This window comes from Telopea speciosissima, chromosome 1, assembly GCF_018873765.1.
Source record: "Telopea speciosissima isolate NSW1024214 ecotype Mountain lineage chromosome 1, Tspe_v1, whole genome shotgun sequence".
Classification (NCBI taxonomy): Eukaryota; Viridiplantae; Streptophyta; class Magnoliopsida; order Proteales; family Proteaceae; genus Telopea; species Telopea speciosissima.
In genome coordinates, this window is record NC_057916.1 from 83446995 (window position 1) to 83461086 (window position 14092).

The window sequence follows — 14092 nt, forward strand, 5'->3', positions numbered from 1 at the left end:
CACCTTCCTTGGCCTTCCAACCCCAAATTCTAAAGGTTAATCTAAATTTCAAGATAGTAAATACAGTTGAAAGGGATGTCTTTAACACTTATATTCTTAAATCATTAGATTGTTACAGGTGGTAATCCGTTCAGTTCACTAATCCCAGCTGATTGAATGATCAATGATTAAAAATGAAAAATGTGTTTCTGCAGGCAGTTGCAAACAAATAACTGATTTAGTGGGGAATGTGTGCTCAATCAAATGAGACCACAAAGAAACTTAATTGACTCACTTGTCTTGGTTAAGACCAAACATGTGAATGAATTCTAGCACTAATCTAGGCCTGAATTACCAGCAAATGATGAATCAAAATAAAAAGTACAACCTTAGTAAACTGATTCATAATGATTCTGCTCGACCAACCCCTAAATCACAAACCAATATGCAATATAGCAGAAGATGATTCACCACACAATGACAGGTTTCACTAAATCAGGCAACAATGCAAATAGCCACATTCAAATGAAAGCTATTGATTGTTTCCCACATCAAGGTGATTGCCATAAGCATGTTCAACTTGACTCGAGTGACCCACATATGGCAAAAATAACAGGACTAGTTTGTGTGTCACACTTCCACCCAATGATTTACGAATCAGTTCCAGCAATAACCTGATCAGCACAACAGTTAAAATATGACAGTAGGGTTTGTGGGAGAAACTCATATAAGTTACAGCTAGTGGTGATTTAGGTCCCTATAAGTAATTTTTCTCTACTTCCAATGGAGGACTACATTGCTAAGAGAAAGTAAAGCTAAGGAATTATGAAAATTCAAAGTATGTTATATATAAAATCTGCTCTAGACATGATGAGATATAACTATGCTAGTTCATGACTAACATGTTATCTAGAGTACCTGAGGAAGCAGGGTAGATGGTGGTGATGGGATTGATAGAATATATGTAGCAACATGTTAATAATCCTGTAAAAAGAAGGAATATTATGAAAGGAGACAAGGACTGTATGCTTCTTCTTCTTATAGACAGTGTGAAAGCAAGTACATTGATCTTGTCATCATTTTGTGTAACCATGTACAGCTTCAATTTGATTAACTGAATGGTGGAATTGCGTTTTTCCTGGTTGCATATTTCTCTTATATGTTTCTGATTCCATCTTTTGGTGTTCGCCATCATTTTTACTTTGATCTTATGCTTGATTTTCTTTATCCAGAAGGTTGTAGGGGCTGATAAATTTTTTCCAAAGAGATGGGCGACAAAGAAACCCCACAAATTACCAAAAGAACAACCAGATCCTCCTCTTCCACAGCACATTCAAATAGTACCACTGAAACGAGAAAAACGAGTGATCTCCACATCCTATCAACAAGCGATTATCCAGTAATTGGGGAAGAGCCCACAAACTTGGATACTCTACTCTCTTGTTTTCCTGGCAGACAACTTCAGATTCGAGAGCTTTTGCACTTGATTGGTCCCCTGAATTGCCCCATGCTTCCTCTTTTTCTTTATGGTGGTGCTTCTACTGGGAAAACAAGTATCATTGTTCAAATTTTCAGACATCTCAGACGCCCGTTTGTTTATACAAGCTGTCGTACTTGCTACAGTCCACGTATCCTGTTTGAATCTACACTAAATCAGTTGTTACTTCATAGGAGGAATATAGAAAATAGTTATTCTAGTGCAAAACGCTGTGAAAGACCTGCTGATTTTGTTAATTTTCTCCATGAAGCATTGACTGATTTCATAAATAATCTCAAGGGTTATGTGAGAAAATCAAGTTCAAAAGAGCCGGTAGAACAAGGAGGTGGAAGAATGGTATACTTGATATTTGATAACGTGGAGCTTATTCGGGAGTGGGACAAGAATTCTGGTATAATTTCTTTGCTGTTCAAGCTCCATGATATCCTGAAGTTGCCTGATGTGGGTCTGATTTTCATCAGCAATACATCACCAGACACGTATTATTCAATTACTGGCTGTGTGGATCCTATTCCTGTCCATTTTCCAGATTACAAAGAGGATGATCTTTCTGAGATCTTTATGAGAAACCAGAAGAATCAAAAGCTCTATGCTTCTTTTCTTGAGTAAGGAAAATTTGTTTCCTTTATGCTGTCTCCTTAAGTTTCTTTTATTTGATTTAATTAGTGTATCTGTTTATGTTTCGTGTGAAGCAGTGTGGTTCTAAGTCCTTTCTGTAGAATTACTAAACGGGTCGATGAGTTATCTACTGCTTTTCAACCATTGTTTGAAAAATATTGTGAACCTATAAGTGATTCGGGGATTGTTCCAAATGAAGAAACGAAGAGAAGGCTGTTCAGTCACCTTCGACCACACATAGCTTCTGCTCTTAATGAGGCTTTTAAGGTTTCATCTGTGTCTTCTGGTAGAGTTGAAGCCAACAAGGATAAACCCCGAAGAAAAGGCAGTATCACAAAATGTGGAACTGGGGAAGCTTCTGATGAGTTAGATCTCCATCTGTCTATCTCAGCCAAGTATCTACTTATTTCTGCTTTTCTTGCTTCAAGAAATCCGGCTACCCTTGATGCAGCCCTATTTGATTCAAGAGGGGGTTCAGATGGTAGAAAGCGCAGGAGAAAGTAAGTATGCATCATGTCACTGAATGTGGTTTACAGGTGATATGTAATTAAGCATTGCATTATTGGGAGACCAGCTTGACCCATAAATTTTTTGGGGGAACGAGGTTCCAAGATGGGCCAGTCTGGGAAGGAATCAACGGACGGGCAATTATGACTGTTGGATATTTGGGGAATGGTCAATGCGGCAGAATTAGGGGTGCCCGTCCATAGGTTCCGTCCCATATTGGTCGTCTAAGAAAACTTAATATCTTGATATATTTGGGTATAGCCAAACCAATCTCATTAACTATGAGTCTATGACTACGTGTTGACATGGGTTTCATGGGGATTCGAAGGACTTAAATAATAATCATTGACACAATTGCCTCTGGTTTTTCTGTTGCTTGTTTGTAAGCATGACTGTCCCTCAAGTCTTTAGAAAGTCATCTGAACAGAATCTCGTCTGCACATTTGACTTTTCTTGATAGGAGTTCTGAAACCGCAATGGAGCGTAAGGAAACTGCAGAGAAAGAGTTGCTCATGAAAGGACCAGGATCTTTCCCACTGGAAAGGTTGCTAGCAATATTTCAATGTCTCATATCAGTGGCAGAAGGTCCGCTTGAAGAAGAGCAGCAAGATGCTGGTCAGCTGGAGTCAGATGATGGTGAGAGGGGGCTCATGTCTGATGTTCTATTGCAGCTCTCCACACTCTGCAATGCTAATTTTATCACCAAAGGAGGGACCTGCCCATTAGAAGGATCCACTAGGTACCGTTGTAATATGGCTGAAGAGATGGCTTTAAAGGTATCTTGCCACACTCTTACATTTGAAGTTCATGAAATCTGTTTCTAGTTGGTAGAAATACTGAGGTTCCTTATTTTATCATCAGCCTTTTTTATTCTCTAAGTGTTCTTGGTTTGAAATTCTTGATAGGTCGCGAGGAGCTTGAAATTCCCTCTATCCAAGTATTTATATAGAAGATGACCTGTGAAGCGGGTATGCACTTCTGATATGATTTCTCGTTTCAAGACCTACTCTAGGAAATCTATAAAGAAATGACTATATGCTGCATCAATCATTGCTTATGGAAATGAATATGTCCACCACTCTTGATGGTGCGTTGAACCATGAACTCATAAATTGATTAGGGGTAGTAATTAGAACTATCGACTGATTATCGTTAAGTAGTTTTTTTTTATTGTTAATTGGGATGTGGTCTGCATAAAAATGGCACTGAACTGGGTGGTGGGTCAATTTTGTGTAGTAATCTTCCTAACTGGATAGTTGACCAGATTAATTGGAAGGGTAGAGTCTGAATGTTGTTTAATATATTCATATTTTTATTCTGATGTCTGGGGAAGTCGCAGCTAGCTGTTCAAATCAGATTGACCAAGACATTTTCTTATCCATTTCTAGTCCAATGTCTAGTAGTCATAGGGTATCAATTGGTCGGTTTCAATAAAACAGGGGAGGCTACTGTAGAAGCGATGAACTCATAGCTACCCATGCTCTTCGCCTTCTCACGCTTTCAGAGAGTTGAAGGAGGTAGGGCATTTTAGGAATTGCGTGAGTGATGATAGAGATCAGGAGAGGAGAGGGAAGCGGCCCTCCAGGGCTGCGGCTCTGCCGGCACTCCCCCGCAGTGGTGCGGGGCCTCCCCTATCCGGCCCCGGGCGCCTACCGCCAGCTAGGCAGACCAAGGCCCTTAGGCCTTAGCACATATTGGCTTAGACTGAAACCGACTGATAAGCTATCGGTCCTTAAATCAATGTCAAAACAGACTAGCTAGTGGCCTAGTCGGTTTTTGGTCTCTTATTGGCTTCAGTTATCAGTCACTAATCAATTATAAAAATCAATATAGAAAGAGTGTCTCGGTGCACAAGACTTCCGCTACTGCAGGGTCTGTGAGGGGCAAATGTACGCAGCCTTACCCCTGCATCGTAGGAGAAACTGTTTCCAACTTTTGAACCTGCAACCAACAGGTTGCAATAGTACAACTTTTTATATTGATTTACTATATAAAAGTCAATATAGTAAATATATGAACTTCTATTAGCACCTTAAATTGAGTTCCTATAGGTCTATATATAACCTGTATCTTGATTTTTAGCAGTTATAATTAAATATAACCAATTGTTAAGTATATAAATAAAAGAAAGTATTGTTTTTTACAGTTTTTTTGGGTTTCGATCAATTTGGTTGGTCTTTAGTCGGTCTTATTGGTCCAATTGGGCCAGACTGATACCGATTGATATGTATGATTTTTTCAACATCCGAACCAAAACTGGAATAATAAGGAATTTGGTTGGTCTGGTTTTGGTTTTCCAGTCGTGATGTAGATAATACACATAATTGGACATAATTTAGTAGAAACAAGCCTTGGGTTGGGTTACATACATGTTGGGCCATTGGTCCAGTGGGTTTTATTGTAAAAGGCCAACTTTAATGGATCTAAAATAGGGGTCGGAGGAATGAGTACAAAAATCTCGGGTTTCTTGGTTGAAGGAGGGAGATCGCAACACGAAGTTCTTCCACTCCATGGTTAATGTCAGAAGGATGCAGGCCTCTGTGCACAAAATCAAGGGAGCGGACGGGGAGTGGATTTCTGACCCTGATGGGGTCTAGGCTGAGGCTGTTAGGCACTTTTCAGATATCTTTGCTTCTTAAGGCTGTTTGGTTGATGAGGAGCTGCTGTCTTTGATCCCTAACGTGGTGACTGAGACTGAGAATTCTACCCTTCTGTTGGCACCCTCTGCAGAGGAAGTGAAGGGGGCTGTTTTCTCCTTATCCAGTGATAGTGCACCGGCCCTGATGGCTTTTCTAGGTATTTCTTCACGGCTTGCTGGGATGTGGTTTGTGAGGATGTTTGTGCAGCTGTTAAGGACTTCTTTGAGGGTGGTGCCCTTCCTAGGAGCTTTACCTCAACTAATCTGGTGCTCATCCCAAAGAAGGATAACCCTGAGGTAATGTCTGATCTCCGACCTATTAGTCTTTGCAATTTTTCTTATAAAATTATTGCCAAGATCATTGTCTCTTGGTTGGCGGGTCTGCTTCCCTCTTTAGTGGTGGAAGAACAAGGTGCTTTTGTGCAGAACAGATGTATAAATTATAATACTGCATTGTTCAAGAAGTGGCTCAGGATCTAAACAGGAAGGCTAGGGGGGCAATGTGACACTTAAGCTGGATATGGCGAAGGTTTATGACAGGTTGGAGTGGAAATTCCTATGGATGGTTCTCTCTAGATTCGGTTTTTGTGAGGCGTGGATTTACTTGATCAGGAAGACTGTGGAGAACTGTTGGTTTTCTATTGTGCTTGGGGGAAGCTGTTCAGGTTTCTTCAAGTCTACCAAGGGAGTGAGGTAGGGTGATCCCTTATCACCAACGCTTTTTATTCTGGCAGAGGAGGTTCTTAGTAGGGGCGTCAAGGGGCTTTTTGCTGAGGGACATGCTTCTTATTTCAGGCTCCCGAGAGGGTACCCGGGGATCTCTCACCGTCTTTTTGTAGATGACACCATTATTTTCACTAAAGGAACAAAGTGGCGAGCTGGAAGGGAAGGTTGCTATCCTCAGGTGGTCGTGTAACTCTTTTAAAGCATGAACTCGTCCATCCCCATCCATGTTCTTGCTACCCTGGATCCTCCTAGGGCTGTCATTCGGAGATTATATGGGATCTTTGCTGATTTTCTGTGTGTCCCCTGTGAAACCTTATGCCAAGTGGATCTGGAACCAATCAGTGCCCTTGAAAGTTTCGTTCTTTTCCTGGCAACTTCTAAATGGAAGGATCCCGACTGATGAGTCGCTAATATTGGTTGGCATTCCGCTGGCTTCCAAATGCAACTGCTGTGGGAGGCCTAGGAGAGAGACTACTGATCATTGCCTGGTTTCTGGTAGAATGGCTACTAAGGTCTGGGGTTTCTTTTCCAGTATTTTTGACATCCCCGCCGTCCCCTCACAGGATGCTAGAGGTTGGTTAGCCCTATGCCAAGGTTCGGCGAGCATTAGCAGTCTTAGCGCCTTTATTACAGGTACTCTGCCTTCTTTGATCTTCTGGGAGCTCTAGAGGGAGAGGAACAATAGACGGCATGGTGAATCGGGGCGTACTGCGGCATCTATTGTTGAGCAGGTCAAGGGCTGGGTGAAAGAGATTCCTCTACCGTCCAAGGTGGGACAAGTGGGTTCAGCTAGAGACAGCTTAATTCTACAGTGCTTTGGTCTATTGGCTCCTTCCCCTAAGTTGAGGCAGCCCCTCCCAGTTTATTGGTGCCCTCCCTTCGCCTCAGTTAAGCTTAATGTGGATGGAGCGTGCAAGGGTAATCCAGGTGAGGGTGGGGGTGGAGGAGTCATTAGGGATTCGGATGGTAAGGTTTTGGTGGCTTTCTCGAACTCTTATGGTGTTTGCACTAACACGATTGCAGAGCTAAGGGCCTTGAGGGATGGTTTGCAGCTATGCCACGAGTTAGGATACTTTGATTTGGTGGTCAACTCTGACTCTGCATTCACGGTCGGAATGATTAACCTCAAGAAGTGTTGCTCTTGGAAGGGTTGGTACTGGTTTCACGAAGCATTGGCATTAGTTTTCTCGACTAGGGCGTGTGTGTCTTTCGCTTATCGGGAAAGCAACAGGGCGGCTGATTGGTTGGCAAATCATGTATGTGACATGAGGGCTTCTACCAGTTTTCAGCAGGGATGTCTACCTACAGGTGAAATACAGGGTATTCTTCGTGAGGACAAGGCTGGTCTGCCGGTGCTTAGAAATTAGTTTTTGTTAATATTTCCCTTTTTCTTTTTGGGTTCGGTCAGTTCTTGCTTCGAGAGATTTTGAGCAGCTTTGGTCCTTGGGTTGGGGTAAGGTGGTATGTCCCCCCCTTGTATTCTTTATTATTTTTGGATGTCAATAAAATTCTAGGGGCTGGCCCGGGTCCCAAGTAATATTCAGGATTAGAAAACCGTACCCAGTGCACAAGGCTCCCGCATTTAGTAGGGTCTGGGGAGGGTCAAATGTACGCAGCCTTACCCCTGTTTCCAGAGAGGCTGTTTCCAAGACTTGAACCTGTGACCAAGCGTTCAACAAGTGAGCACTTGACCAACGCGCCAAGCATGACCTACGGTTGGAGGAATGAGTTCCTTTTTTATTATTTACTTATGTTATGGGATGTAGTTAGTCCTGTTCCTTTACTTTTAATTTTTACTAGAGTGTTTTAGCTGTGCTAGATTAGGTCTCTATGAATCCAGCCTTGTTTCAAGCTGTTTTCATCATTGGTTTATAGTATACTAGTTAGTTATGAGAATCTCCAAGGTAAGCTATTTGCTGGAGGAGTTTTAGGCTTAGTTTTGTTTTTGAATCTTTTATACAAGGTTGTATGGGGCTTCAGCCCTGCATATAAATTTGATGAATGAAAGTTGGTTTTTTGTCTTTGGTTCTGTGGTGATTCAGAATGCTCCTGCTGTGGTGTTCCAGCCTGCGGACCAGGTGGTGATTCCTGATCATATCTTTTCTATCTTTTATCCTATTTCTTTTCCATAATTGAATATCATGTTCAGTTCCTGTTTAAGAGGCATAAAATTCCTGCTATTGGGTACTCTGGTCTTCTAGGTTTTAAGAATCCTAACCTCAGAAGGATTCTCTCTGTAAAATAATAAAGAAGAAAGGGTGAAAAAGGAGGAAGAAGAGAGAAATGGAAAAGAGTGCTGCAACCCTGGGAGTCACATTTGTTAAGTTGTGACTCCTCCAATCTATTCAATACAGAAATAAAATAAGAGATCAATTACATAACACCTTCTTCTATAGGGGCTGCTGATCTAATAAAATAAGGGGCAAAAGAGGAAAAAACCAAAGAGAAAAGGGAGGAGGGGTCTTGTGATCAGCGCCAGGCCCTAATCACGACCTCCTCTTGATAACTCCTAGCACCCCCTCTCAAGCTGGAGCATAAATTAATTTATGTAAGATGTCTGCTTGAAATGGGAGTATAGGTTTTGAACATAGTTTCTCTTAAGCCATGGTCACATCTACAACATTGGACCTGTGATTGGACTTTGGAAGGGTATTTGGGATCTTCAACAATAAGAGGGGAGGGGGGTAGACATTCATTCTCCTCAGAGTCCCATCATAGTATCAAATCATGAATCTCTTTTCCTATAGAAAATAAAAAGTAAGGCTATCTTTGGTATCATTTTTGTGTTTATCTCACACACAAAAACGTTTTTGCAGGTGTTTGGTATCATTTATGGACCTTATTTCTATTTAAAATAAATCAGAATAATATAAAAACCATAATAGGGTCAAGACACTATTAGGTATTATGGCCAAAATTTGTTTTTGGTCATTTATGCCGACACTTGAATGAGCACATGTTCCAAAGTCCCAAAATTGAGGGGTACAATAGTCATTTACTTTTGTTATTAGAAAGACAAGCCGCCACCCCTCTTCTTCTCGCAACCCCACCCTCCCCACCACCATTTCTCACAACCTCGCACCACTCTGTCCCTGTAATTGCTGACGATTTGCATTCTTCAAACTTGTGAAAATGGTGAAAACTCTTGACTCTATTGGTCGCTCCATTTTGCATTTGGCTTATTATTGCTAGGTTTACAGCTTTGAATTCGATCTCTTTTTTGTTTGCAGGATAAATCGGCTGAGGAAGAACTTAAACCTCTATTTGACTACGGTCGAGTTCAGCCGATTAATGTAATATGCGTTAGACACTTGACAGTAAGAATTTCTTATTTATTTATTTATCTTTTTGGTAGCTATTCTCTAGATGACTGTTACAAATCTACCTTACCAAAATGAAGTTAGTTTTCTGAAGCGTCTATCACTGTAATTGTGTTTTTCCTAGTTGTTTTTAATATGTTTATTCATTACGTCATCTTTGCATTCGTACTTGGATTTACATTTTTGGTTATATGTTTGGGTTTTTAGAATGTTTTTATGGTTGTTAGGTTGACAAGGGGACTAAGGGTCCTGACATTGTAAATCTTGTGGATGGAGGATTGGCTTCCACCTCCTCCCAAAGTTTCAAATGCTGCTCGAAAGTTCAAAGAGGACTTGACTATAAAGCAATTGAGGTATAAATATATAGGGGCTGCATCTTGCATAATTTCCTCTTCTCTCTCGATGCAAAAGAATACTCTGTTAGGTTTTATGGAGGAATTGAGGTAAGAGATGGGAGATGGGTGATGGGTGATGGGTGATGGAGGAATCCCTTCACCCGCTACTTAAACTATATATGGACTTTAAGGCAATGCCTTCACCGGCTACTTGAAAGGATTTGGTTACCTGGAGTGCACACTTTATAAGGAAAACTTTACTCATATAACACATATTTGAGGGCATCAATTAATCTCAGTTGATAAGTGTGTAGCTTTGACATGACCATTGATGCAAAAAATCGCTTGGGATATATACAGAGAGGTTAGGCTGGACATGGAACGTCTCTGGAGATCAAGTTAATTCCGAATAAAGAAGCCATATATCATGAGACAAATAATATTCTAGAATGCCTTTAGGGAACAGACTTCCATCGTCCATATCCTGGATACATCCAGTCTCAACGCATCGGATCATGTTTCAATTCGGTGCCTTTAATGAAGGCATGCTTAGGATAATCCAATATCAATCGAAAGGATCAATTATCTTCTGACAACACCATTTTGCATTCAAAGCTTGCTTACCGAAGCCAATCAATCTCGGGTTGCAAAGGACTGGAAATCCCACCATGTCAAATCAAAACACATCTTCCCGATCGCCTATTAATATTAGATGAAGATCTCGGGTAAGTTAGATTAAACTCAATTGTCCACTTTAGAACCAGCTCTGGACGTAATTCGACTATAGTCGAAGAACCTTGATTTAGTTCTACGTTTCTTCTTAAACTAATCTCTCCTTTTGACTGGTTGCCTTGAAAATTGATTTAAGCATCGGAGGACCTGATTGGAATTATCTCTGATGACCCTTTAGTGTTTATTTTCGGGTTTCGCAGATTATTTCGTCTAGCCGCAAACATCATCTGGCAATTTTCGGCCTCAAAAAACTAATAATTTATCCTGTCAGTGTTTTAGTAAAGTAAATTATTAGATAATTTATGAGTCAGTTCAAGTAGACAACGTTTATAGGCTGGGAGTAACAACGTATCTACATAGCAATCAAAGAGGTACCAAAATACTATAAATAAGGGATTTGGGTCCTCTGTAGTGCGACAGGATTGTAGCGCACTATTAGACGGTCTGCAATGTTTGGGCATGTAGCTCAACGCACAGGTAGGGTGTTGGGCTGCGTGCCCAAGCACTGTGGGCCGTTGGATGTGTGCTACACTCCCTATCGTGCTATAGAGGAGCTCAATGCGAGGCCAACCCATGCCTTTAGTGGTTTTCTTGTGACCAAACACTTCTGCCTGGGTGGGATCTACCCTCCTCTTGTGAGAGGCACTAGGAAATCGCATCGATCAGGAAACCGTAGACTATAACGATTCATTGGAGATGATGTCCAACTCAAAAGCCCAAGTTTTTAGGGTAGAGAGGCTTTTCCTAGGGTCATAACCCCAACAGTTGTATACTTTTTGACCTATGTGGGTCTAAACTCCCCCATTCCTAGCCATAAAGCTGCACTCACTTTGGGCCATAGACACCACATAGCCGGTGCACAAACAACTCTGAGACTATTTGACTTCCCAGGGTTACAAGTCCAATAGTAGTACGTTGTCTAATCAATGTGGGGCTAACCCCCCCTTCCAATGCCTGCCCATGGAATTACATTCATTGCATTAACTTTCACAGTTTTAGGCCCAACATGCGCAAACTACCTGATCTACGTAGGACTAAAACCCTCTATTCTTGGCTATGGAGTTGCACTCACTGTATCAGCTCGCCAACCTCCTCCCTCTCTCCATAGTATCGACGTCTACTTGGGTCTCACTCTCTTATTAAAGTTACGATCCAAATGTAATGAATGATTAATTATGGGTATACGTGGAAGAGTGTAGTTATACACAAGCATTGTGTAGCTGTGTTTATTAAAGTTACGATCCAAATGTCATGAATGATTAATTATGGGTATACTTGGAAGAGTGTAGTTATACACAACCATTGTGTAGCTGTGTTCAGATATAGACACTTCATTTCGTCACCCCAGTGACGGACTTGGTGATAATGAACAAGTGTTCCGAGATATCGTGGGACCTATTTTAATGACTGATGGAGATTTTTCTTGACTTCAGTGATATCTTGAATCATTATAAAAATAATTTAAAGAAAAAATGGCCTAAATGACCAAAATACCCTTATGGGTCAGGGGTTTTTTTTGTTTTTGTTTTTGTTTTTGGTAGATTATGGGTCAGGGTCACAAGAACCTTGAAGTTGGCCTAGATTTCATGATTTATGGTTTTAATTAATTTAGCACTTATTTTTACAAAAGATTACATTTTGCCAATTTTGGTCTTGTGAGACCCACTGCTCGAATAGTTTTCTGCCAAAATGGTTTCTGTTATTCGTCCCATTTAAAAAATAGTTGGAATACCCTTTCAAATGGATTTTGAATAATGAAAATCAGATTTTTAATTAAAAAGTATTGTGTGTTTCAAGGAAATTCATAGATTGACCATACCCCAGACCAGACTTGGTCTAGACTCTAGACCTGTACTAGGGTCCAGAAAAAATCAGGCATGGTCCCATTAAACAAATACACGAGCCCTAGATTGCAAATCTCGGTAGCAAGCATCTCTCCAAATGCTCCAAGTAGAGGAGGAGAAGCCCTCGCCGGCAAGGCAATGTCCACACAATACAAAGGTGCCCCTTTAAAGAATGTTTCATGAAAAAAACATAAAAAAGGGTTTTAAGTACATTAGCCCCTCCTTCTCCTTTTGATATAAATAATATTTCCAAGCCTACTTTGATCTCTAAATGAAACACCCACTTAACTCTAGGTCTCAAATCTCTAAACCTTTTAAAATAAATTATATGGGCTCCCCCCTTCATTCTTTTTCATAATTATCATCCTTTATTCTTCTCTTTCGTATCAGTCTTCTTCATATAAATTAATTTGTTTTGCCTCATCTTTCTTCACGATTACCATCCTTTCTCTTCATAACATAACAAGTGCTAAGGGTATATTATTGTAGTTCTTTATCCTTGTCTTGTGTAGAAGGATTAGTGAATTTTTATTAAATACCTTAATTATCTTGTGGAGAAGGATTAGTGGATTTTTATTCTTAACTTGTGTAGAAGGATTAATGGATTCTCTTCATCGTTACATCCCTCACCAGTCTCTCTATATATATATTCTCAGGTTGATAACTGGAAACACGCATTGCATCCACCGGACAACATTTTGATGTGATTGACGACCACCGTTGCGTGCAGTCTATTTACTTTCAAGTTCAACATTTTGAGTCTTATTTGTTTGGAAGATTAATCTAGAATTTTGCTAAGGTAACCATGTAGAAGTTTACTACTTCATCACTACCATAAGTTTCATTTCTTCTTTTCTTTTCTTCATGGATTACTACTTAGATTTTGTTAGAAAGAAGCAATGAAAATCAGATACTACCCTTTGATAGAAACAATGCATAACAATGTATCTATGATCCTAATTAAGCTAATTCAACTTTCAAGTAGATGTTTGACTTCAATGTGTTGGAGCACAAGGTTATGTTTGGCACTAGTCTTTCATAGTTGAAAAGCACTTTTCACTCTTTACTTTGTTGAAAAATGCTTCCTTGTAAGTGGTTTTTATTGTTTATTAATATATGGGAGAAAGAATGTTAACCGGTGCTGTGTGTGGGCGTGTAGCTGCGCCCAGACACGGTCCGGCGTGAAAAGTCCGCCACACACCCCTTGGAAAGGTCTAGGGCTGTGGTAGACTTTTCGCACCGGGCTGTGTCTGGGCGTAGGTACACGCCCACACACATCACCGATTAGCATTCCTTTTCTCTTAATATATATAGGTAGGGAAAAAGAACACTGCTCGGCAGCATCTCCCTGTGCCTTCTCACATGGGACAGTGAAATAACCATCCTGCCCTTTAGATGCCTGTGGGCAACGTAGCCTGGCAGCAAACCCCTTCCTTAATAGTTATTTAGTAATTAAATACTGAACAGAAGGGTTACATTTAAGGGTACCCACTAGAGGTGTCAAAAAATGTAAGCCGAACCGGAGAAACCGGACTAACCCGAACCAAGCCAAACTTTGAAGTAATTTTCTAATCACATGAAATTAGAATGTGGTTTTCTAATTAACTCTTATTTTCCTATGACAGAGCAATCAATAATGTCTACTTCAAATATGATTGTTCCTGAAGATCTTACAAAACAAAATTATGGAGACTGGAAGATTTTTATGAAGAGCTATTTGTTAGGTGAAGGCCTTTGGGACATTGTAGAGGGAATTGAAAGTAAGCCTGAAGAACCTATTACCTCACCTGATCAATTCAAGAATTGGAGAAAGAAAAATGGAAAGGCTCTACACGCCATTCTAATTTCATGTGAAGAGGAAATGTTAGATGTCATTCGGGAGATAGAGTCAGCCA

General features: G+C 40.5%; 1 protein-coding gene across 2 annotated transcripts; it reads left to right on the forward strand.

Moving 5' to 3' along the window:
- The first annotated feature begins 1056 nt into the window (after positions 1-1056).
- Positions 1057-3693, forward strand: LOC122668041 (origin of replication complex subunit 5). 2 transcript variants are annotated; one of them, XM_043864577.1, is made up of 4 exons: positions 1057-2082; positions 2170-2595; positions 3063-3378; positions 3508-3693. In XM_043864577.1, the coding sequence occupies exons 1-4, from the start codon at positions 1247-1249 to the stop codon at positions 3556-3558; spliced, it is 1629 nt and encodes a 542-aa protein (XP_043720512.1). In that variant the 5' UTR covers positions 1057-1246; the 3' UTR covers positions 3559-3693. The 2 variants fall into 2 exon arrangements, with proteins under 2 accessions (XP_043720512.1, XP_043720521.1); XM_043864586.1 differs by having other exon boundaries at positions 1060-2082; positions 2173-2595.
- Positions 3694-14092: the final 10399 nt, after the last annotated feature.